At 41.4% G+C, this 26375-nt stretch overlaps 1 protein-coding gene across 4 annotated transcripts in view; it reads right to left on the bottom strand.

Annotated features, from left to right (window-relative positions):
* The window catches only part of tp63 (tumor protein p63), a 34266-nt gene extending 8339 nt beyond the window's left edge, over positions 1–25927 (bottom strand). For 2 of the 4 annotated variants that reach the window (XM_069704084.1, XM_069704087.1), the window contains exons 1-4: positions 25850–25927; positions 21074–21208; positions 20838–20967; positions 6939–7196 (exon numbers count right to left, since the gene is read on the bottom strand). In XM_069704084.1, coding sequence (XP_069560185.1) covers positions 6939–7196; positions 20838–20967; positions 21074–21208; positions 25850–25902 — 576 coding nt within the window. In that variant the 5' untranslated portion in view covers positions 25903–25927. Of the gene's footprint in view, positions 1–6938; positions 7197–8127; positions 8212–12063; positions 12238–20837; positions 20968–21073; positions 21209–25849 lie in introns of those variants that run through there. The other 2 variants (XM_069704086.1, XM_069704085.1) reach the window with 2 other exon arrangements.
* Between the last annotated feature and the right edge of the window lie 448 nt (positions 25928–26375).

The following is a 26375-nucleotide window of genomic DNA, read 5'->3' as shown; positions in this document are numbered from 1 at the left end:
GCTTCGTAACACTTTTTAAAGCATTGATCTGAGTAACACCTGTTGCCTCGACGCTGCACTTCTGTTCCCCCCTCCCCACCAGCCAAAAAGGGGTTAAATACAAGACTGTGATTATGACCTACTTAAATAAACACACACAGGTTTTGGTGCTGCAAGTGTGTGTTGGGTAACCTCAAAGATGTCTCAGGGAGCCTCTGGGACTTCCGAGGAGCGCCATAAAACGGACCCCTCCAGGAGCAATTAAACCAAGCCTGGCTTTCATCTTCAAGAGGAATGAGGGGGGGTGGGGTGCTGTGCTAAAGCATCTGATGGCCACTCATCACAGAGATCAGGGAGTCTGAAGCTGCTGGCGAGTGCTGATTTCCGTGTGATGAAAATTACTCAGTTTTAGTTGAGTGCGGGAGTGACGGACCAATCACAGGTGATGGCTGCTCACACACACACACACACACACACACACACACACACACACACACACACACACACACACACACACACACACACACACACACACACACACACACACACACTAGCTCAGAGTCAAGTTTGGACTTAAAAATGGATGTACCTTGACACAGGTAGAATTGATAAGCAGTAAAGCATCGGAAAGACTGAATTGTTACTAATAGGCTCAACCCAACTGTGTAAACAAACCATTCAAATCACTGCTGTGTAATCAGAGTCTTTAAATCCTCTGTGTGCTGCAGACACTGGGTGGAGGTGGAGGTGGGGGTGGGGGTGGGGGGTGGAGGTGGGTGGAGGTGGGGGGGGGTGGACATTTTCCCTGTCAGCCTCGGTGGAGAGTGAAGAAAAGTGAGCATGGTGAAAAGTGCTCGGGGGGATGCGTTTGAGAACAATGCAACATAAAAATTCCACCTCTATTAAGTGTGGTTTCCAATGAAAAGCAGCTCGTTCCAGTACCTGTTTCTGCCGACTTTAAGTATTACACAAGCTTTGGCATGGACGTTCGCTGCTCGCCTCCTCAGGCGCAACCTTCAGCTTTCATCGCGACGAACCCAAAACAGCACTTCATATCTCTGTTCCCGTGTTCCCACCCACAAACGTTTAGTGCCGCGCATTTCACCCACTGACGAACAACATTTTAATAACATCAAATTACACGGTGCTGCTAAAATTCACTGCTCGAAAGTGAATCTGAAATAAGATGTTTGAGGAAATAGCAAATAAAATAGTGTCAAGTGTTTTGATACACTGACATGCGATGTGAAAGCTCTGGGACATGTACATCGACACGATGACTGAACTGATTCGTCCTTAAAATCGAAGCAGCTTTCCAAAAGGTCTTCTTAAAAAAAAAAAAAAAAAAAAGGAGAAAAAAAAGAGCCTAAGATGAATGGTTGTAGTTGTCACCCTCGCTCCTAACCCGATACTCCCTGTACGCCTCTGTCAATCAGCTAAATGAGGTGGAGAAGCCGAGCAGAGCGACAGCAAAAAAGAGAAAGAAGATTATGAGGCAAAGAGAAAGAGAGAGAGGATCTGTGTAAAGGGTCAGTACGTAGTGTCTGGAATAATTACAGGCTGCTGCTTTTTCTGGAGCTGAAGGCGAAAAACAACACAACTCTGAGCACCGACGTCCAATCAGAGATGTTTGAGAGGCAGAAAACCAAAGTTTGTTGAGATGATATCCTACTCTCAAACTTACACACGCACACGCACGCACGCGCACGCACGCACACACACACACACACACACACACACACACACACACACACACACACACACACACACACACACACACACAGCAGAGAACCATCCCAGCCCTGGAGCTACAAACTTTGCGTACACAACTATGTGCCGCTGCTGTGTTTGCTCAGCAGTGAGAGCAGGAGCTGCTGCCGATCGCTGAAAGCAGCGTGTGCTTTAAGCCAACAGTGCTCAGGGTGGAGGACAGCCAGTTGACTGATGGGATTCAGTCGCTCACACAGGGCGCGGCGTTCAGGTGTTAACATGTAATTATGGGCCTTTCATTGGTCACATTGTGAATTACACAGCCAGGGAACACACAGCACACAATGCAGAGCTGCTTAATCACAATCATTTGAAAGCAAACTTTTGTAAGTGTTTGCAAAGGAGCACACGTGACACATTGTTCATGTCATGAGGCGGGGAGGCGGAAAGGAAACAGAGGATGACCTACAAACACAACCAACCCTGACTGCTGCTGCACATCTGAGCCGCGCCGGCAACACTGCGCTCTGTAAACTCCACCAAAATATCGAATAACCTCACTGCACGCAGCGTACGACTTGTTCTGATGCTCGGACACTCCTGCATGTGTGCAATTACTTTCTAACACACACAGCAGTGGGACACACAAACACACACTTCCTGCTCAGCGCAGGTTGAGGCAGGCCCACAGCTGTAGCGTTCTTTTCTCCCTGACAGGCGCTGCGGGCGCATGCAGAAGTCAAGTCCTGACAAACATCAGGCCTTAAACAAGCACCGTTTGGCGCCTCTGGTCTTGTCTTCTTCATACCTGACATGTCATGTCATGCCTACAGCTTCTCCCAAACCTGTTTAATTCAACAATAATCCAAAGGCTTTTTTTTTTTCTCCCTTCTCTTCTGTTCTCTGAAAGAGAAGCAAAGCACCTGCTTTGTGGAGGAAAAATGTACCTCAACATTTCAGAGGACAACCTCATGTTTCTGCAACCCCCTCTAAAAACAGAAATGCCTGGTTGTCATCATGTGCAGTAATCTTGACCACCCGATCTCAGTGATGACACCTGTCCAAAGGCAAACCTGCACACTGACATGTGGCATCGTGCAGCCACTGCTGAAAAAAGTCAAATATGCATCCGTCTCTTGATCAATCAAACCAATTTGACAGGCTCTAAAAAAAACTGTAACGACCACCGACTTCATTGCATTTGAAAACAAAAATCAAGCCAACATTTGGAAAAAGGTTTATAAAAGTCTTTTCTGGGGGTTTTGAGGGCAGCAGGAAGAAAAAGATATCCTTGTTTTCCTCTCATCTATTCTAAAAAGCAGAGTAGTTTACGAACTTGTTAAACCAGCCAGAAGAAAAAAAAAAACCCGTTGATTCACAAAAAGCTGCAAACATGTTTATGTCATTCCAACCTTCAATTATCACAGCACTGATTTCTGTTCTCATAAATTCAGTACAAGTTTAATGACTTCTGATCCACATTTGTCATCTTCTCCTGATGACAGACTAATATCTGCCTTTTCCTTTTTATCTCTCTGCAGCGTGATCCTGTTTTCTGTCGAAGGTAAATCTTCGCTGCAGGTATCTGTTTGCTAGAGGGAAAAAAAAAAAAAAAAAAAAGAATCTTGGGCTTTTCCGTGGAAGATTATGGAGAAATCCCATAGCCCAGATCATAAAAACCTTTTCAACTCTTGCCTTTAAAAAAAAAAAAAAAAAAAAAAAAAAAGTTCCCTCTACCTTTTCCCATCTGTAGCTTTTAGGGCTTGTCTTTCTGTGATGGGCGAGTCGTGACAAGCTTCTTGACACAAACAAGTCTCAGCCCCATCTCGTGAGGCGTGGGACGGGCCCGCAGATGTTCCAAGGGCAAGCTGTGTCTTGCAGCCTTTCGCTAGAACACTCTTCTCTTTGAGCATTCAGGGGCTCTCCTCCTCCTCCTCCCCCTCCCCCTCCTCCTCCTCCTCCTCCTCCTCCGGCGCAATGTGAGATGCAACCATCAAGCTTAACTCTCTCAAAAAGACAGAGCCCACTCCAGGAGCACAGAGTTCAGGAAAGAGGCACGCAGTATTTACACAAGTATTATCTACAGGGCCCTCAATCCATTACTGTAATCCCCCTGAGCGCTGCAGCGTCCCACTGATAGCCCGAACCATGACATTCCTCTTCTTTCACTATATGTGGTGGCGGCTAATACACACGGTAAACACCACCAATCTTTACACTCACAATAGTCGCATCAATAGGCAACAATAGCTGCCTCATTTGCAACACTCCATTAATTTAGTGAAACGAAGGAGATAAAACATCTGAATGTATTCATGCGACCTGGCTGAGTGTTTTTTCTCTGAGGGGATGATGAAGGAGGGAACGCCATGGAGACGGCAACCGTGCCAACAAGGAAACGGTGTGGGAGCAGTTCTGGGAAATGTTGACGTGTTGCACCTTTCTCTCTGTGTGAGTGTGTGGGTGTGTGTCACAGTCATCCTAGACAGGAAGAGGTTAAGGTGTGGGTTAGGGATTAGGTGTGTCTCCGTAAGAACAGTCATCAAAAAGTACAGTACACAGTCCACTAAGTCCCGTGGAAGATCCCACAGGCCTTCAAAAAGGGGCATTAGCAGATCTATGCAGGGAGCAAAGCCGCGGTGGTGACATCAGTGGCTTGCTGCCATCGGTCCGTCAGTCCAGCAGTTGAGCTATTGGGTAGAGATTATGGGAGCTTTAGGGAAAGATCTCCTGAGATCAGGTGAGGGAGCCTCCTTTGAGATCAGAACCGGCGCTCTAATTGTTGTTTCTTTACAATTTGGCTGACTGCTGCTGCAGACTGGTGAAAATGACTCTCGCTGTAAGCCAATATGGAAAATCATCAGAGCAAAAATAATAATGGTCAGTGAGGCAAAGTTGTGACAAATAAGAGTGGAGAGAGGAGCAGCGTGGATGACACACGGACATTTCAGCTGGTTATTAAGTGAGAAAACAGCTCTGACACAGATTCTTATACTAATCATGTTGTTACAGTGACAAAGGAAATAAAGAAAGCAGTAAACAAAAGATCTGAGTGTTGGATAAACAAGAGGCCCCGCCTAAAGCAGTGACCTAACTTCATACTGTTTGATTTACAGGCATGGATCAGTTTCATTTCAAACTTCTTTTGGATTGGTTGATGGTCTTAGTTTAAAGAATATGAGGAGGTCTCGAAAATGTCCCTTTATCATAGTTAACACACTTTTTTTTCAAATTTAATTTGTGTTTTTATTTTGCTGTTATATTTTCAGCTCTCATGGTTGTTTTTTCATCTTTGAAGAGACTCTATATTCACAATGATCAGACGCCACATGGACAATAAAGATGAAGTCTGAAGTCAAATGTACTATTGTTCACTTTTGAAATCAGTAAGTCTTCGGGGGAAGATGCACACGTCTCTGAGAGCACTCATGAAGTGGTAATCCACTACCAAGTAAAGTCAGACCGATCCGACCAGTCTTGCATCATGTGTTTTGTCTGTGGGTCTTGTTTCCCTACATGTGTGTGTATGATGGGATGTGTCCTAAACTCTCTGGGGCGTGCCTCGCACAAACCTCCCTCTTAGCCGACTCACGGTTGCACATCAGACAAACACTTTTGTTTTTGGACTGTGAAAATGAGAGGGATGAGTGAGGCAGTGTGGGAATTGGGTAAATGTCACAGTCCCACACTGAGGTGAGATCGGCCAGCACTCCCTGAATTTAACGTGGAAGGCACAGGTCATTAAATTTCATTGAGCCTCAGCAGGTTCCTCAGCAGTACCCTTCTGGCACATTTGCGTTTGATGAGCTGTTAATTATCAGTCTTAATCTAATGACAGACCATTTTAATGACCTTTTACATTCATGCAGATCCATTATGTAATTATCATCATGTCACAGTAAACCTAAGAGGCAAACCATGATGTTTTAACATACTAATTCTGATTGATCAGTGTCACTCTGTCCAATCAAAACTGTCCAAAAATGGATCATAAAATGTTTTAAATAAAAGTTGTCCCGCATACTGAGACAGAAACCTCGTCGCCCGTCTCGTCCGCCAGGGTGCATTAATACACTGACCTGTTCCAGTGTCTGCACACAGCAGTACAGAGCAGACACATAAACAAGCGAGCAGGTGGGGCTCTGATGCAACAGCTGTCCCTCGGCCCTGTCGTGTGTAATGACAGAGCTGGAGGAGCTGGTTGTGTAGGTTCACTGAGCATCACATGGTGACATCTAGCTGCACAGGGCATCACCACACCTGCAGCAACCACTCGCCCTGTTCACCTCTGCCATCAACAGAGCGCCAGTAAAGTTTGAACATGATCACTATGAGCTTAACAAAGATTCAATTTGAATATCGTGACGGTGTTTGTAATGACATCTTACTCTTCAGTTTTTCTTCTGTTAGCGAGAAAAAGTTGCCCGGGGTGTCGTCATGATTTGAAGCTATACATCTTAAGTGACGTTCCTTTTTGGAACAATGAAGGACCTTAAATAATGTTGACCCAAATCTGCCACAGGCAGTCGGCTAACGAATTTCTGGGTAAACGTGTCTCTTTAACCTCGAACCTGACAAATCACTGCCTCATTTGACAACCTATGACGATGACAAGGAGTACATTAAAGTGTCTCTGGGGGTCCTTATTTATTATGACAAGTGGAAGATTGCTCATATGAGACATATACAAAAAATCATGAAGTGTTAGAGAATATTTTGGTTTATCAAAACAATATCTGAAATATAGAGTAAAGAAAACAGAACTGCTTGGTACAACATCACAGGTATAAAGTTATGAAAGTCAAATCACAGCACGTGTGATTGACAACTTACCTGGTTCAGTCTATAATTGCCCAATAGGAGCAGGACAGCATGCTGATGAGTAGGACTGATGGGAGATGTTGCATTGTTCAGTCCTTGGACAGGGTCAGTCTAACTGTTTCCAGTCTTAAGTAATTGAACTGGCTACTGGCTGTAAACGGATTATTGATCCTCTTATGTAACTCAAAAAGTTACACAAGTTACACATTTCTTAGTGATCACTCTTCACTATCCAGTAAAGTAGTACCCACCCATTTATTTAAGACTACATGCAGAAAGACCATGAAACATATTTCAGCTTTAAATGAAGACCAATGTAAAAATGCTGAAGTGGGTCAGGACTTTGGCTCTTCATAAATCACGCAGCAGGTGGAATTCAACTAACTTCACGCAGACTGCACAAACTGCTCAGTGTCTAGATGTCTTACCGTCCAGGTGGCAGACTTCGCTGTGCTAGACTGCTGGAAGGACACATCGAAGGTGTGGGGCCCGGCGTAATCGGTGTTGGACGGGATGGCGGGCGAGGGAGAGAGGGCGTCGAAGGTGGAGCTGGGCTGGGCGTAGGGCGACGGGGCAGTCACGTTGTTCTGTGCATGGTCGTTGTTGTAGGGGCTGGTGGAGGTTGAGCCTCCGTTCTGGATGTTCTGATCCATGCTGTTCAGGAGCCCCAGGTTTGTGTACTGTGACTGCAGACAACATGAGAAGGGAGGTGGGGGGGGAGGGGGAGTGGGAAGGAGGGGGGCAACAACAAAGAAATGTGTTAATGAGAGGAGAATTTCAAGACTCTTCAACTGATGGGAAACTTTAAAATGAAAGACATGTTGATGAATTTTTACCATACAAACAGAAAAATAAGTTATCTAAGTTGGATATTGAGGGACCAACAAAGGTTGGACTGAATTCAAATACTAATATTGAGAACATACTGTTTGGTGGAACAAGCTTCCAGACTCAGGAGTTATAGTTTTAACTGTAATTATACCAATATAAAGTTGGTGAGTTACCACATAATACCATGTAGCTGGTAGCTGATGATATGACCTTAAAAATAAACATAATGATACACATTCATCTTCAGGTTAAAAAGTGTTGCCATGAACTTTAAATTGTGTTTAAAATGAAGTAGAAACAAAAAAAAAATAATCACAGAATAAAATAAAATAAATGAAATAATGATGTCCTCCTACAAGCCTTCTTCTCATTGCCTTGTCCACAGCTCAAACTATTCAGACAGGAGGAATGGAATTAAAATATCTGCCTTTAAACAGGATGGAGAGTACGCCTGGGTCGCAGCCAGCCCCTTCCTGCTTGCTCTGCTTGCCACTCACCCCATTCCTTTCCATTTATAAACGGCACATTCCTGGACGAGGTGCCATGGCTCTCGATCTTTAGACGGCCATTAATCTCTCCAGGGCCTCTTGTTTATTTCAAGCACGGTCGACCACAGCTGTCCGACTCACACCCACCGCACTGCCAGGTGTTAGCGCTGTGCCAGATGACCAACCAAACACACTCTAGGCGGGTTATTTTGTCAAGCTAACGGCCTGATGAATCAATAACGCTGCTTTATTACACAGACCCACACAGATAGACCCACACACACTCAGACAGACACACCTGAGAGAGGTCACTGGAGTCGACCCCAATGTACCGCAGCGCTACAGGGCAGCTCGCTGCTCTCATGAGGGTCACTGTGTGCGGTGAAAGGCTGCTTAACCCCCCCGGAAACAATGACACCAGAGCTCAGAAGAGCTTGTCTGGGGAACAATTATGCTGGGCATGCAGGTGTTAGGAGACAAGTGTTCTGTGAATGGAACACGGACACACACACACACACACACACACACACATGGACACACACACACACACACACACACACACACACACACACACACACACACACACACACACACACACACACACACACACACACACACACACACATGGACACACACATGGACACACAGAAAGAAAGAAAGAAAGAAAGAAAGAAAGAAAGAAAGAAAGAAAGAAAGAAAGAAAGAAAGAAAGAAAGAAAGAAAGAAAGAAAGAAAGAAAGAAAGAAAAGTGTGTTCTGGTGGAGATCCTCCAGCCTTCAGCAGGGAGAGGCTTCCCTAAACACACGCTCCCTTACAAAGGGCTGATCACACACATGTATTAGACAGCTTTAGAGTCAATGGGCTGAAGAATGGCCCTGTGCATCTGATCTCAGAGGAGGAACAATGGTTTGAACTGGTGGGACTAAAAATAATAAAATCTTATTAGATGCTCAGAAATAGATTTCAGCCTACACAGATGTTAAAACTGAAACTATTCCCTGTTTTCAATAGGAACTAATAGGGTGATTTCCCTTCCTGGTTGGACTGTGTGTTCCCGTAAGTGATGAGAAAACCGTCATGATATCAGAGTGATTATCTTGAACTATGGTGCAACTCCACCGAGACGCTCCACTGGGAGATGACACAGCCTCCCCCCAGGACCAGATGTTGGCAGCTGCTACGATGGATGTGACAGGCACCAATTATTGATGCCAAATTATCATACTAAACATAGATAAAAGCGGGGACACAAAGCAGAACGCCTGACATGGACTTCTCAACATTAAATACAGGGGCCTGGATAATGCTTCTCAGGGTCTGAATGAACATAAGGATCAAAGATGAGGATTTGAGGATAAAGCTGTAGTTGACCAGGTAGCGAGGCCCAGCAGCGTCTCACCTAAACTCACCACGTTTGAATGTTTAATTGGCTGGAAGCGGGATATCAGCTTTTAAAATGGCTTGTGTGAGGGAGTTTTGGGCCTTCTCGCTTCCTCTAATCAGATCTTATTCCACTATAATACAGCAAACCATTTAATAACCACTTCAGCAGCTCTTAAAAATTCCTTCTGTTTATAGCCGATGCTGCGTTTGGGCCTTTGGGATGTCACGCTGCTCAGCAGAAGAACAGTAAATCAGCAGCCTTGACATCCTCAACAGCCTCTAATAAAGTTTGTGAAAGGTTATGCTGTCTGTTTGAAGCCTGCGAGCTGCCGTTCTTTGTGTGATGCTGGGGTTCACTATTTCAGGCCAACAGGAAAAGAGCACTGCTCTAAGGTACGAGACCTTTACAGTGATTTCAGTGTAGGAATCTGAATGATCCACAACAAATATCAGGGACACTTTAGATACACATGATAGGGATCTAAATACACATGGCAGCACTAATTTATAAGTCACTGCTAAGACCAAAACAATGGCCTTTGATATTCTGATTACTGTATTTATTGCTAGGCTAACGACCAAATGAGTGCACGCAACATATTTGCAAGTTCACCAAATTAAAGTGTAGCTGACTACAGGTAAATACTGCAGTCTGCAGGTTGAGATACTCTGCACACATTTTTTTTTAAAGTCAGTTCTGTGGTTGTGATTTCTGTCTGATTATGTTAGTTTGAGTATAACTGTTCTGTTTGTGAGCACTGTGACAGCAGAACATGTCTCCCTGCAGACACAACTGAGCACCACACTGTTTAAAGCTGAGCATTTGTTTCAAACTGAAAAACTCAACACGCTTCATAGAAACTTTCACAACTTCTCCTGTTGCTGCTGCTGGTACGTAGTGACAAAATACTGATTAATGCCAGAGCTGGAATGACCCAGAGATGACAGGAACCAGAGTAGACCTGGCCTGAGGGGGGGACAGCTCCCATTGCAGGCTCTCTGGTGACCTGCTCCTCGATCCTTGGGCAAGAGTATAAGAGCATCTACGGGGCTGCGATGAGTGACCACAGTGGAGGGAGGCATTAAATGCTGAAACGGGGGCTAGGGGTTGAGGTGGGGATATAGGGTGGGGGTCTATCTGCACCTTATACCTGCTGGGGTGGGCAGAGCAGGTGATTGTATCTACATCAACATACCATTAAAGCAATTACGACCACGGACTAAACAGCAACGCCTGGCCAGCCGCATTCTAATGGCCGCGGCGGCTCCCAGAAGACTGGGAGACGGGGGGGAACCTGATACCCCACACACTGGAGGGATCGAGCTGGACACCACTTAAAGAACCCCTGCTCAACAACTTAAAAGACAGCGACCTGACACACCTGCCATCTGCAACCTGCAATCTGAGAATCTATCGCCGCTCAATCACTCGGCATCAAGTTGTGGACGTGGAATTTGGTTGTGTGAAAAAAAATAAGTAAAGACGCAAACAACAGTAGTTCAGTGGAGCAACCACAGACAAAGGAAAAATGGAGAATAAAAAAGAGACGGACGGACGGACTGATGTAGGTTAGATGTACTGACAACACTTCTCTGTGTTGTGATTTGACGCGATATAAATAAAATTGAATTGAATTGAACTCTCAAATACTGTAAGAAACTTTTTTCTGCCTGCTATTGTGTCTTTATGGTTAAATGGAACTCGTGCAAAACCATCCATCCGAATTTTGCCATTGCCTGACAATTAAAAAGCTTATATCACCTTCTGTACACATTTCTTCCCATGTTTTATACTTTTTAAGTGTTTGCCATCGAGCTCTGCAAACACAGATCCATCAATCATAGGCTCCGACTTTCAGAGTAAATAATAGGGATGGAACCTCTGACTTTTTTAACTAAAATTTTTTAATGCAGAATAATGCCTTAAACATTTTTCTAACTCATTTCTGGTTTGTTTTGTCTTTGACAAATCAGAGGAACATTTAATGGTGACATCTTTTGGAAAGAAAATCAGTTCACAAAAAGCAAATGAAAACTCCTGATCTCATGAATATCCTTCTATCAATAAGTTTCTCATCATTAAAATGACCTACATGATGGTATTTGTGTAGTTTTGTTCCAATTCTTTATATTTTCCTGACCATTTCGATGAAAAGCGCCTCAAAGAATACAGACACTTCTCTGCATAAAACTCTTAACCCTCCGACTCCTTTAGGAAACCAGATTATTTTTGACATAGAAAACACTCGTTGAACAACAACCAGACTCAAAAGTAAATCACATCTGCAGACTGAATCCAGCCAGACAGAGGCCGTTTCACAAGAGGGAAGTATTCAAAGAGATTCTCCAGGTGTTTACATTCCCCTGCTCTCTGGACTGTCACACGCACACAGATGTGCACAGACACACACACACACACACACACACACACACACACACACACACACACACACACACACACACACACACACACACACACACACACACACACACACACACACACACACACTATCACAGTCAAAACACAAAAACAAAGGAAGAATTTCCACCGTTAGATTAAATCTTTGGTAAGTATTTAGTTGTTTAAAAAAAAAAAAAAAAAGCCATTCATCTGTCTTTCATATTGTTTTCTTTGATTAATCAGCAATTCAAATTTTTGGTAAACCAGCAGGTATCCAGAAACATGATACACATAAATCCTAAATGATTGTGTATAATTTAGATCCTGAGTTTCTAATGACAAGGCCTTTTAACTCGGACGTGTCCTTTATGCGATGGAGCTCTGGGTAATGGACTGAAGGAATGGGAGCGAAGGCTGGCGGCCTGTTACCAGCTCCTCCGTTGGTCTTACCTCGCTGTAGGATGTCGCGGTCCCCGTCTCCAGGTACAACATGTTGGCGCTGAGATTGAGCAGAGCTGCTGCTGTTTGCTCCACTGGCTCCAGGATTCCACAAATCTCTTTTCCTCACTCTGAAGGAGTGATGTGGACAACAAATACAAAGTGGACGAGCAGAAGCTTCTATAGGAATGTATGGGAAGGTCATATATACCTGGGAGAGAGGGGAGGGACCTAAGGAGCTACCTGTCCACACCCATCTCCAGAAGGAGCCTTCGTCTGAAGCTCTGCAGAGCTCCTCAGAGGTAAAAGTTGGGCGACAGTTTGTTCTATCTATCGACTTTATAGCTGCGCTCCGAATCGCCCGCAACAAAATTACGATTATTTCCTGTGTACGCATGTATTTTTTTTTCTTCATATTTTACTTAACGACCATAAAAGTGGAGAATATGACAATCTAGGTTAAGCAACAGGAAATACAAAAAAGAAACCTAAATAATAGTAAATTAGTTTTCTGCTGTCTGATCAGTTATGACCAAAATATTTTAATTTAGAATTAAATTTTAGCCATTAAAAAAAATAAATTCATGGTACATGAATTATTTTTTCATGTATCATGAATTGAGGGAATCCTCTCAAATTATTTTCCAAACATAAAAAATACTCTCAATGTGAAGACTTAAGCAAAAATAATAGCAAAATATGATCAATAACTACAGAGAAGAGGCCATGAGGCCAGCAGGTTGCAGAGTGAGAGCTGCAGTCTGGGGTTGGGACAGGAGGACACATAAAGGAGCTAATTAGCATAATAATTGCTTCCCTCTGCGCCCCCTGAGCTATCCGACCTGAGCGGCCCCCAGAAACACAATGTGACTCCTGTTGATTGCTTGTATCTATCAGAGATGACTGATGTAGATCTGTTGTGGAAACATGCATTGTTTCTCAGATACTGCGATGGTGGAGACAGTGAAACTGTAACCACTTCTATAACAGTGCTCTTGTGAGTAAGAATTAATTCAGCCTTTCTATGAACTATTTCCATATCTGTATATATATATATATACATAATATATGTATATATTGTGCCTGCAAACAGAAACAGCTATATTTTGGCAGGAGGCAGGGAAGATTTAAGTAACTGTTGAGGGTGAGTTGAAAACTAAAAATGTAAAAACTATTATTTTTAACCAAAACTTAGGTCTCATGGATTTTAAAGGACGTACATTTTTATTTTAGAAATTCATATTAAATGTGACAGCAGCCCTGAATTTTGACCGTCTTTGAGAAAGTGAAGTCATCGTGCAGATGTAAACATGAGTGGATGCTGCTAGCTGCACTGCTACATGACAAAGGAGGAGACTGGTCAGAAGGGCACTAATCACTTCTATTAGAGCCGGGGGCCTATAACTCCTGCCCTGTGGTCAGAGTGATTTGAAAGCTGTCTGAAAACTTAAGCACAACTATAACGTGAAGTGAGTGTCTCCAATCAGCAGCCACACCCTGCTCAGGCCCCGGGGCCTCCAGGCCTCCAGGCCTGCAGGTCAGCCTGTCACAAAAGGCACATCAACACTTTAAAGAGCTCAATCCAGGGGCCTCCCAGGGTACCTGACTTCAGCGACGGCCCGGCCAAACCTTTTGAGGGTGATAATTAGTTTAGCTAAACAAACTTCTAATTATGTTAAAACAACAGTGGCATCTGAAAACAAGTTAGAGTACTCTGTGTTAGGTTATAGCTGAAGCAAAATATAGAACAGCAGCTACATGCAATAAACTGCAGTGTTTCTATGAATCAAAACGCATCTTTAAGTTCTCAATGACAGTTTTTCTACATAATATAACATAAGACAACAATTAACCAATAAGTAAACCAATCACAGCAAGTCTGTGGCAGCAAAAATCAAACTATCTTCTGACTAGTCTGTTAGCTTTAAGCTGTGGATCATAAGGCAATGACAAAATGTCCACTGATAACATATTAGTCAACCTAACCTATACACACAATGAGAGAAGTCACATCTTTACTAACTGCGTCAGCTCACAGTGGTGAGAAACTACGTTGTACCAGGCAGCAGCTAAAGATCCACAGATCCAGGGGCTCAGACAAAAGAAGCTTTCCTAAAGTTTTTCCTTTTAAAGAGCCTCTTCCTAAAGTCAGCTAGATTAGTTTAGTATCAGGTGTCAGGCTGCGGTGGCTGCGAAGGCACAGACACCTGACCTAAAGAACACAGCGAGATCCTTTCCACACTGACAGACGCAAGCAGTCAATGGAGCGGCAGAGAGCATCACTTGGGTGGCAATTTTCTCAAATCCCCACAATCAACTGCCAACAAATCCAAAAACACTTAAAACCTTAAAAAATAAACATAAACTGCTTTTGGTGAAGTTAATTTACCTATTTAAAACATTAATTTCAGAATAACTTTCAAAGGGAGAAAAGACTAATTACAATCTGCAATGGTGAAGAAGAAGAATTGGAAGATGTTCTAGTCCTTGATATCGGTTTAGGTTAAAGACTGATCAGTGACTAACGGCTGCAGAGACACAAATCTAAGTCAGTAATGTTTAAAACTGCTGATCATCACAGTAAACTACAATTTTACATAGATATAATTATTCAAGCAAAGGACAAAGTGCTGAACAACAGCCCAGTGGACTTCTATCTTAACTTTAACTGTGCATGTAAAGTTCAGTGGATGTTTTCACTCAAACGTAGCATTAATGTGTATGAACACGCCTTTATGAATAAAAGCGCTGCGCATACAGGAGAATTATTTGCACATGTAGCGTTAGAGAATATATAAATTCTGCTCCACAGCATTTTGGGAATAAGCTGTGACACAACGTCAATGTAGATATACATCTACTGAGAAGCTGGATAAAATATTAGCATCCCCAAGAGGATAATATTAACTTGACCACAATGTTCAAAAATCAGTATTCCATTTTCTTGGAAGTGTTCTTGTCTAATCAATCTGACGATCATAAGATAAATGAATGTTTCCAAGAACCTCAACTGCATTTCAACACAAGAACCTGCTGATAGTTTTAGTATCTGGTTTGCAGGTTCTGCCTTTTTACTGTCGGGCTTTACAAAAGAAAACAAACTAACAGGTAAAGATTGGAGGACTGAACATGTCTGACTGGTAAAAAGTCTCAAGGCCGATGCAACTTGTGTCTAATATATATTCAGGTTTGTCAAAAATTTAAATGACAGCTATGGATGTTTTCCGGACCAGTTTAAATAAATAATGTCATAAAGAGACGAGAAAAAGAGACATTAACCATAGGTCTGCTTTTTGTCTTGCTATAGTCACATACTTCAGTAGACTGAAAATGCAGATCACCACTTTGAAAACAGTCTGCTGTTCATTGTTTTTAATCTCTCTGCATGTCTGCTTTCCAGTATCCACTCAAATATCCGTCACACAACAGTACGTTTCAAAAGAACACAACGACCGTGTTATCATGTTGCACGCAAGACTAAAAATTCAAACGGAGCCACTGTGTTTTAATATTTCTAAACATCACAGTCCTTCAAGTGCAGGGAGAATGTAAACAGTGAAACGCAGCGGGAACTTAGGCTCTTAATTTAAGTTTAATTCCTTCAATTACAGACTAGGACTATTTTGTTGGTATCCTTCCATGAAAAAACAATAAAATATTTCGATAAAATATCTTGAAACTGATCAAAGAAGTCCATCACTCTTTATTCCACATTTACTATAAATTAGACTTTTGATTTTTGATTCCATAGAATGTTAATGGGTATTAATAAAACAAATCTAAATCGCACTGACAACAATGTTGGGACTCTTAACCTACTATTTTATGTTATTAGGCTTAAGTTGTATCTGCAAACAAGTGATTTCTGTTGCTCTCAGGTTGAATTCTCATATGAATTCCAGACAGTGTTGGAAGTTGCCCTTTCACACGTGTAGCACACCACAGAGGTTGGTCCGTGTCAGAAGTGTTCTCACCTACTGGAACGACTATGTTTGGTGCAAGCGAGCGGTGGCAGCTGGATAGAGCTGCAGGACGGCATGATAGAAACATCATAAACAATGACCTGCTCTGTTCACACATACATGGACCCAACTGGACATAAAACTGACTTTGGAGCTGACTGGGTAAAGTCCCATTTAATGTTCGGTCCAAATGACATTTGCGTTCTCGTATGCAGCTCCTCTGGGTGATGTCTAAAAGCTCAGGCTTGCAGTTCATGTGTGAAGGCATTAAAGAGACTTCTGCAGCTGTCAGCAGGTAGTTTGTTCCATTCTTCCAGAGCAAAGCGCTCCAGCTGGCTCAGGTTTAAAGGGTGCCTTCTCCAGACTGCACGTTTCATCTCTTCCCATAGATGTTTGATAGATCAGGGTTTATAGAAGGCCACAGAATAGTCCAATGTTTTGTGCTTCCCCACTCTGAGTTGTTTTTTCTGTGTTTTAAGCCATTATCCTGTTAGAGGACCCACGACGTGTGACTGAGACATTTCTGAAAATGGGCAGTACGTTTTAATCCAGAATGCCTTCGTAGTCTGAAGGTTTCTTTCCTCAGAACAGAACCGTCCTCCATGTTTCACAGCAGGTATGTTGTCAATATGGTTTTTAGATGATTCCAGTCTGACTTGTTTATGTTTCTCTTTCCCCAGCAGAGTCCTCCCGGGTCATCTTCCATGGAGCTCGCTCCGACAGATGATGTGATCAGACACTGATGTACTTGTATGTCTTTGGACGTTTTCCTCGGCTCTTTGTCTACCATTCACACCATCCTTCAGTTCCATCAGGGGGCCATTTTTCTCGAGCAGCCACATCCGGGGAGGTTGACGTCAGTCCCATCACTGTTTCTTTTGTATGCTTTTAATAGCCACACAGCTAAATAATATGGCACTGCAGAAATTTGACACAATAAATGTAATATAACAATGCTTTATGAAACCACTTGTTGAAAAAGCATAGACATGTAGAAAAGTGATCCACCACTGGTATGTTTTACACAACCACAGCACACTGATTAAGCTAATAACAAATTGTTATGAACAAGCTAAAACAAAAGCTGTCTGTACTGCATGCAGTCTCTGTTTATCTTAAATTATCGGATATCTTCACACTTGGCAAATTCATCTATACTTAGCTGCAGGCCGATTTATATGTTCTTCATTCATTCATTCATTACTTCAGAAGTTTATTATTTACCTATATTTTAAAAAACATGAACATATTTGTTTCACTTTTATATGAGCTAATGTGTATTGTAAAAATAAACCTAACCTTTGCTGTTTTTGTATTATGTGAAAGAACATAGTTTTTTAGTCAAATAAGATAAAACTGTCATGAGGGAGAACCACCAAGACTCTGACTGTGTTGAAGCCCTTTGGGTGTCAAAAGCTAGTTGTCATGTAGTTTTTAGTCCATTACATGACAACAAATACTGAAAATTCAAGGGAAACACCGCCCATAGACATTAAACTTGTTAGTAATATTTGCAACCGCAGTCAAAGGAACATGAAGCTGCTTGATGATGGTCTTAGAGGCTTACCATACCAAAGATATGCAGATATACTTGAGATAATTGTTTTTAATGTCATCACTTTTTGAGGCGGACTGATGCATCAATTCAGTGAGCTGTTAAGAGTACCAATAAATCTGTCCAGGATAAATCATTGAGTGTTGTTGTCTTGCCCGGTCCTCCTGCTTACTTAAAACTAAATATTAGAGAATTCTGTAAAGTAAACAGCTGTTTTGAAAAGAAATGCACTATTTTAGACCCAAAGTTAGATTTTTGTTTCAAGTGCAGCCACTTCAATCTCCCTTTCGCTCACAATCCTGCTGAAAGTTCTGGATTCAAATCTGCTTAAAAATAATTCTGATTACTGGTATTTCACAAAAGACATATAAAGCATGATCATTGAAGGATTTATTCATGAGGGCATGATCTACAAGTTGGTCTGTCAAAGTGGTAAGTATATTTAAGTCTTGTTTTAGAAAATGTGAGGAGAAATCCAAGTGAAAGGGCCAACAGGGGCGTCCACAGTCCGGCCTTCTACTGACTCAACAGTTATTCAAGTAGACTGGTGAGCACTCGTTCCTTGGTGTTACACCTTAAAAACACTTCTTTATGTGCTAGAGGCAAACTGGTGGAGCATTAAAAAATGAAAAAAAGAGCCTATTATTGTTTGGTATTTAATGCACAGGTTTATTAGGATTAAGTAAAATAACAGGGCTTGATGAATAATCCAAGTCAACCTTAATGTTGTGCTTCTTGTTGCTTAAAAGGAAAAACTGGAGTTGTAGGTTGGGAAGTAAAGGTACTTAAAGTCTCTTTACACAAAGACAAATAAAGGGCAAGATGGACTTGATGCTTATAAAGATTCATAAAAGCTGCTTTGAAAATGACAAATAAGAAACATCCGGTGTTGACGTGATAATGAAAATGACTGGACGGCATTTGACACATTAATTTTGTCAAATTAACTTGACACAGATTCTGCACAAGAGGGCAATCACACATTAGACACACGCGCTGTGATGAAAAATGTACAAATCCAAACATAAACATGTAATTAGATCTCAGAGAAGCTGTGTCGATTGAGCTACTCCACTGTAAAGTTGTTTCGACTCTAACCTGAGACTGAAAAGGACCCCGGTCCATGTGCTGAACACCGAGTCCTCCACGCACGACTGATCAGAGCTGATCAGGTGTAAAATCAGCTGTTTGGGGTAGGATACAGCCTTTCTCCTGCCACTTTCCTCCTACATTCCTTCATGTTATTCTACCCTCTGCTTGCTCCTCTCTCTCTCTCCCCCCCTTGTTGCCATCCCCCACTTTACATAGAGAAGACATGTACTGATAGATGAGAGCAGGGACCTCTGCTAGAGAGGCAGGTGCTGCGTTAAATTTGTTGCCCTGCAGCAACAGAAAAAAAATCTAGAAGAAAAAGGAATTTCAGATTAAACATAAACCCAACACAATACAAATAAGTTCCCCAGGGCACTAAACACTGAGCTGCATTCTAATGACTCATGAGAGAGGCACACCTCCACATGGGTGGAGTGGGGTGGGAGTGGGGGAGGCGGGAAGGGTGGGGGTGCAGGTGGGTTTGCCCATCACAGCTTTTCAGCACGACAGAAGCTTGACTGGATAATAACGACTGGGGCTGGGTGATTGGCAAGTCGCCACGGCAGTGAGTTCTTAGCCCCACATGGATGCTGCCGGAGTTACTGGCGTGCCGATCACCGCACCACACCTCTCCTAAGCAGAGGAAAGTGGGTGGCGGGGGGTGGGGCCATTAATCACCAGTTCAAGAGAGCACAGGCCCCCTTGGGGGATGCACAGGGTAACATTACTCAGCTCCTTGAACAAAATTTTTATTTGCTATTTTTTTCCACTTTGGCTGGACAACGACATTCCTACGCTGGGAGGGGAACATGCACATCATCTGTGAGCAGCAGAGCTGACAGGGATGCGTCCCTCACCGCAGGTCAAACAGAAGGGAGCTGATGCAGCATACTGATTTATAAACTTCTGATTCCACAGCATATTTTTTGCAGCATTTCCACTGACTGTGAGCTGAGCAATATGTAGTAAAATAAACATCAAAGATGTTTGTTTTTTGCTACAAGCAGAAACTGCATGAGCTTCTTATTGCTTCTTGTTGCTAGTTCCCCCTCTTGAATGTATTCCTTGGAGGCAGGCTGGTCAGTGCATTTGCATGGTTGGGAACCCTTTTTAATAGATTTATTTTTTTCTCTACATAAACTTCAGACAAGACATGATTCAGTAATAGTTTTCATTATAAAAACTATATTCCTTTAGTACCTAAGGCTAAGAGTGCAAGACCAACAAAGACCAATAGCAAGGCTGTTACCCTTTACAAACACTGAAAAGAGAAACGCTAGGAACAGCTGTGCAATAATAAATGGCACTTGCATGTCTTGCATGCAACATGTCTTTCCCGATAGGCTTTATAATGCCAATGCTTCTCTCGTGTCCTTTGCAGTGAAACAAAAAATTGAAATATGTGTTCAAAGTTTTCAAAAGAGGCAAGCTCACAATCTGTCTCAACTCCCGTTTAAAACTAAAATCAGCAGACTTCGAGAGCCACCTTCCTCAGAGGGGCCACCCAGGTCAGGCACAGTTTAGGCTAAATAAGATAACATCAACACCTTACAGACAACATCTCAGACCAAAACAGATAAACTGGCCTATTTCACTGGCAGGCTGAACTGCTCTGCACCACATTTTCACAACTGACTCGGGGAACTTCCATTGTTAAAATGAAAACTGTAAGTAAATTCTGTACTTTACAACGTATGGGATTTACCACTGGAAGCCCCATCAACTCAGAGTGAAAGTGATCTCAGAGGTCACGTACATTAATAAGTGCCAAAAATAACAAACTTGAAGAATTTCAAGCTACAAAGTGTTGCACAAAGCCCATTGTATTTTTGGTGAGTCACTGAGGAGCCCTCTGAATGGCTTCACGGCATCATTTATGTGTTTTCTGTGGAATTTTCTGATTAAGAAACTATAACCCTAAACTGAACAAATCTATAATCTGAATTGTTTCTCAGACAGGTACTGACTCAGCATTAATAAAGCTGAAAATCTGTATTGGCAGAGCCGGAAACTGTCTGTTTACTGGTTGTTTAGCACATTATATGTTGAAGTGAATGGGACTATAAAATCCTGAGCAGGTCATGCCATTTCTAATTTTACTTCTACATATATTCTAATGCATGTGAAAAACGACATTAAGTAAAACTTGTGTTTCCCTCAAAAAACTACATACTTACAGGAGGGATCTCGTCTGGCTCATGCATGGTTATGCAGTCCATGCTGATCTGGATGGTGTTTCCTGCAGGCCCATCTGTTGGATCATCTGTGAAGTTCAATTCAATGGGCTGGACTGAGTGAATGGCAGATCTGAAACACAAGAAAAATGAGCACTCTAAAAAAAATGTTTTATTAGTCACTAAAAGTCACTGAAGTCTGTGTATGTTTTCAATTTATTTTGGGGGCTTTCACTTACTGGTCGAGCATATCAAGCAGTTGGTTAAAGACATCTTGGCTGAAGACGTCAGTTGTCTGTGCCGACTGATTCTGGGACATGGTGGTGAGGAATGAGCCCTCCCTCCAGGACAAACGAGACGAAGGGTCCCTCAAACTGCAAAGAAACATAATCAACAATGATATATATATATAAATATATATATTTTACACATATTACAGACACACAATACTTACTTCACTGCTGGCATTTTTGAAAAAGGCTCAATTATTTTAATGGGTAGTTTTTTAAAGTTGCAAAGTCAGCTAACATCCATCATAAATGTGCAGGGCTGAAATTGGCCACCCAGCCAGTGGAGGAAGGGAGGAGGAGTCGTCCTCCTGGCAGCCATTCATGAAGAGCACTTCCATTGTGAAGAAGTCAGCCTGCGTAATACTGAATATTTGTACTACACATAATGGTGATTATGCACCATTCAGACAGAGGCACTTTGACCTGCTCCCTTGAAACATTACACCTGCTTCAGAGCTCAGCCTACCATTGTTCCAGCTGAAGTGGCGCACGCTGCAGTCTGAGACGGGCGGAATTCCCCCCACAGTCTATATGATAGCACTGCGACAACTTCTGGTATGTGTACAGCTGGACGAGCTTGGGAGGGGGTTGATGGGGCGGCCATAATCTGAAGCTGGCACTATTTTAGGTTTTGGAATTCCCCAACACTGGCACAATGAATGATATTAATACCTGACTTACAAACACAGGCATATCTAATGAAGCAAATAATTCAATTTATGAAGGAGTCACACATGACAGAGTGCATAGAGTAGAGTAAAGATGAAATAAATACACAATGCTCAGGATATATTGTGGGTGGGGTAATTCAAATTGAGCCAAATCTAATTTAGTGAGTTTTAATACTTTTGCAATATTAGGAACAGCTTGAAGTTTGGACTGAATAAAAGGAGCAATGATTTACAACTAATGGAAATTAATTTACACTCCAGTTTGTGTGGTGAACTCTTTTTTTTGTTGGTTTTCATTCTCTGTAATTTAGCAGTTAAATAAATCACGCACATTGGTGAAAGCAGCTCTTTGAAAATATTACAAGAAATAAACCATGTTTTAGTTAATTTTGTGAAAGTTTAGTTTAGTTAAATTGAATATTATTCTATTTTTATTTGTATACAATAATGTGCATTTTAAAATGTTTTTAATATTTAATATTTTTTTACTACCTCTATTTTTTATTCTGTCATTTTTACCGCTTTGCCCTGTACCTGTACATGCTGCTGTAGCAAAAAATGTCCCTTTGAGGGATTAATAAACTATCTATCTATCTATCTAATACATTTATAAACTGAAACTTTTGAGTTATCCTATTCAAATGTGAGACAGTGAAAAACTATTTACCAGTGGATCCACTCCAAATTATTTTAATACAAAATTAAGCCATGACAGCTGTTAGCAAACGTTGGTTAATGATAAGAGGATATTTTCTTACCTCCTGTTGGCTTGGTAAGAAAATAACATGTGGCTTTCATAAATTAGCAGACTCGGCAGAAGCAACAGCCACTTTAAGACATTTTGTTACAATAAAAGAAACAAACATTATATTTCCAGAGGGAATTCATTACCAAGCTAATTTAAAGTTGGGGACTAAAGCATTAAGACAGACAGCATTGTCTTACTTACAACATGGTTAGCGAGGGTTAACCTCATTTCATCATGATACCACCTTGTCAAACTATCGGTGAAAACAGCTGCGGTCAATGAGCCTCGCTATTAATTGGGACACATTTGTTGGAGTTGGTTTTCCCTTCAAATATTCTCGGAAGCTGAAGTTTAATTGACAAATGTTACCTTTTATGCTGGATGTCATGAATCCGTCTGACGGTACTAAGTTGCCTTCCAGGCCCTCGGTAATTGTCATGGAAACCAGAGTCTCCCGCGAGCAAAGGGCACGTAGAAGATGATGTCTTTTTTTTAAGTTTATAAAATATATATAAAAAAAAGATTATGGATGTGTCTCTTAAAAGATGCCAAATATTAGGGAATTATTTTTCAGAATTGCCTCGGCAGCTTGCTTTGAAACCAAATAGAGGCCTGGCTATACATTAAACACTTCATACAGTTTTTAAATTATTATTTTACAATAATAGAAAAATGTGAATATCATTTAAAAAAGTTTTTTAAGTGAATTAAAAAAAAATATATGTATGAGTATGAACCTGCTGGAATATATCAGGAAAGTGTCCATCATGAGTTTAAAGTGGATATTGTGATAGGGAAAATAACAAATCACAATGCAAAAGTTTAAAAACAAACCAACAGGTAGATTGCTGGTATAGAGCAGGTGTGGTTTCACCTTTGTTCAAAGAGGAGGGAGGATTTAGGTGTGGTCACTGACACAGGGTGTGACCTCTGCCTCAGTTCAACAACATTTGATTCTGGCTTTAATTTTCCTTTAAAATGAGCTACTTGGTAGAACTAGTCAAACTGACACCTCATTAAGTTGTCTAAAAGATTTTAGCTTTGCGTCACAGTATTGTCTGTTAACCAGATAATATCTACAATGTAATCTCCAAAATTGTGCGACAGTTCAGCATATACAGCTTTCTAAGCGTATGAAGTGATATCCAAACAATGCTGATTAATCCAGTTTTAGCAATGTCTCCACGTTCACCTGCTTGCAGAGCACATTTATCAGACTAGTTGGGTATTTAAATCACTGAGACTTCAGTAGAAACAGTGAACAGCAAAATGGATCATCATGGAAATAGTGGAAAACTCAGATTTTAAAGACAAAAGCACGATCTCATAATTGCTCACATGCACACCATATAGTCATTCAGGCACAGTTTCAGATATCAATCGAAAGAAATCTACTCAATCAGTCTCTATCCTCATCATGAGCTGTTTTATTTTACAGAGACACCATGCTGGGAGATAGCTTGTCTCTTTTCTGGCTGTTGTTTGACTGCTTCTGGGTGTCTGGTTACTCAGAGTTTTTCAGTTAGCCCAAGGCAAAGGCTGTTCAGCATCCACTTAAACACAGTGCAGCGCCTCCAGACGAGACTGGGGCAGAGGTCAGCACTAAACAGGGACGGCCATTGTCTCTTGGCAGGTTGGGCACACCAACCGATGAAAATGCAATCAAAACAAACAGCCCAGCCGATCGGGGCCCTTCTCCAGTGTCTTTATTAATCACTCCTTCAAAGGCCTAAGATCTTCTCCCCCTCATCTGTCAGCCCTGGCTGGAAGAGGGACATGACTGCAAAACAATAGAAAGCCCCAAAGTTTCTCCTCCTCTCATCCCCTTACTTTTATAGGAGTGAAACAGTCTTGAGTCAAATCCTGTGGGGCAAAAGGACCGGCACAAATTCCTTCAAGGTTTAGAATGCAAAGAAAAGCAAGCAGGAAGAGAAAATCAGGGCAGAAAAGATACTTTGATACCTGAGAGCTGAATAGAATCTAAAAAGCAACACCACAATAAAATGAATGTTAACAAACCTTCCTCACTCAGATACAGATTACAGCATCACTGGTAACAGGGTGAAACACCACATAATACATTTTAAACTTGCAGCACAACCAGAGCGGTCAAACTTCTGTAATCGAGGCAAAAAACTGTGATGTGCTGATCGAAGTCGACTACAAGGACCTTTGTGATCGTGAGTTAAAACAACCCGAAAACTAACAGACCACATTACATTTAATGTGTTTACAATTTAATGTGATAGATAGATAGATAGATAGATAGATAGATAGATAGATAGATAGATAGATAGATAGATAGATAGATAGATAGATAGATAGATAGATAGATAGATAGATAGATAGATAGATAGATAGATAGATAGATAGATAGATAGATAGATAGATAGATAGATAGATAGATAGATAGATAGATAGATAGATAGATAGATAGATAGATAGATAGATAGACTTGCATGATTTTATGTTATTGTCTTATTGGACATATAATTGGGTTTTCTGTTTTATATTGCCTTTTGTTTGATATGATATTATGTTTGATAGTTTTTCCTTTATTTAATTTGTCACTAATTTATTTCTTTTTTGGTGAGATGTCTTTTTAAGCCCATTTGTTTTGCTTTGTTTCTTCACTTAATCCTTTAATGTATTTTGTTTTGTTACCTGTGCTTCAAGCTAAATTACACTACACTAAATGTATCATCTCAATGCCGAAGAAGCACCATAACAGTCTCACATAATAATATTATCATAGCTTTGCTAGGCCTATACGGGACATTTACGTGCCAAGATACACTAGATACAGTGTTGAAATGCATCTGAAATAAAACATGTGTTCCTCTTGACTAAAAAACTCCTCTACAGTAAGAATCAGAAGAAGACATTCGGATGTCATGTAATCTCTCAGCCATTAGCCCTGATTGCCCTTTACACATGCATTGTTGCAGTAAGTATGCCACACTTATAAATATTTCAGGACCCAGCAGCAGCTGAGGATCCAGGCAGACACAACTGTTCTCAGGTCATTTTGGACCTCCAGACAGAAATCAGGCCAAGCAGCAGTGCAGGTCAAATGAGAGTAGGGAGATTCCCAGACTGTAACTTCAATCATCTTTATTAGACTTAGTGGAAGGACGATTATAAATACTAAAGAATATAGCTGAATGTATATTTGTATTTATGTTAGATCCCTGTATTATGTTCTGTTTAACATGAGTATGCATTAATAAATCAGCCTGTGAGCTCAGATACATTCTAATATAAAGAAAAACTATTACTGCAAGTCATCAACATGTTTGTACTTACCGGTGAAAGGGAAACTCTGGGTAATACTGCACAGCTGTGTAAGGTGAATTCATGTTGTCATGCCAAAATTCACTTTGCTGAAATCTTCCAGATGATCAGCTTGTCATTAAGATATCAATAACTGTGTTTGAGCTACAAGAATAAATATGATTAACAAAGAAAAAAAGAAAAAAAGATGTATATATATACAAATATATATACATATATAAATATATATATATATAAATATATAAATAAATAAACAAAGTGGCCTGGATTAAAGTGCCGGAGGATACAGTGCAGAGTGGAGAAAGTTTGAGAGATGTTTTGAATTTAGGTATTTTTTCTTAGGCTACCCTGCTAATAGGAGGAGCTTGTGCCAGCTCTCCGACCAATCCCCTGCTACAGTTGGACAAGATATCGCTCACTCTCAGTTGCTAGGATATAGATATCAAGCAACTACATTTGACCCTGCACCCCCTACTCAGCCCCACCCACGCACCCACTAACCCATCCAACACACACACACACACACACACACACACAC

This window comes from Brachyistius frenatus, unplaced genomic scaffold, assembly GCF_029030835.1.
Source record: "Brachyistius frenatus isolate BFR_SWC_R1_liver_20210118 unplaced genomic scaffold, ASM2903083v1 Contig_49, whole genome shotgun sequence".
Lineage (NCBI taxonomy): Eukaryota > Metazoa > Chordata > Actinopteri > Embiotocidae > Brachyistius > Brachyistius frenatus.
Note: the sequence above shows the minus strand (reverse complement) of the source record. Positions and strands in the feature narration are given on the sequence as shown.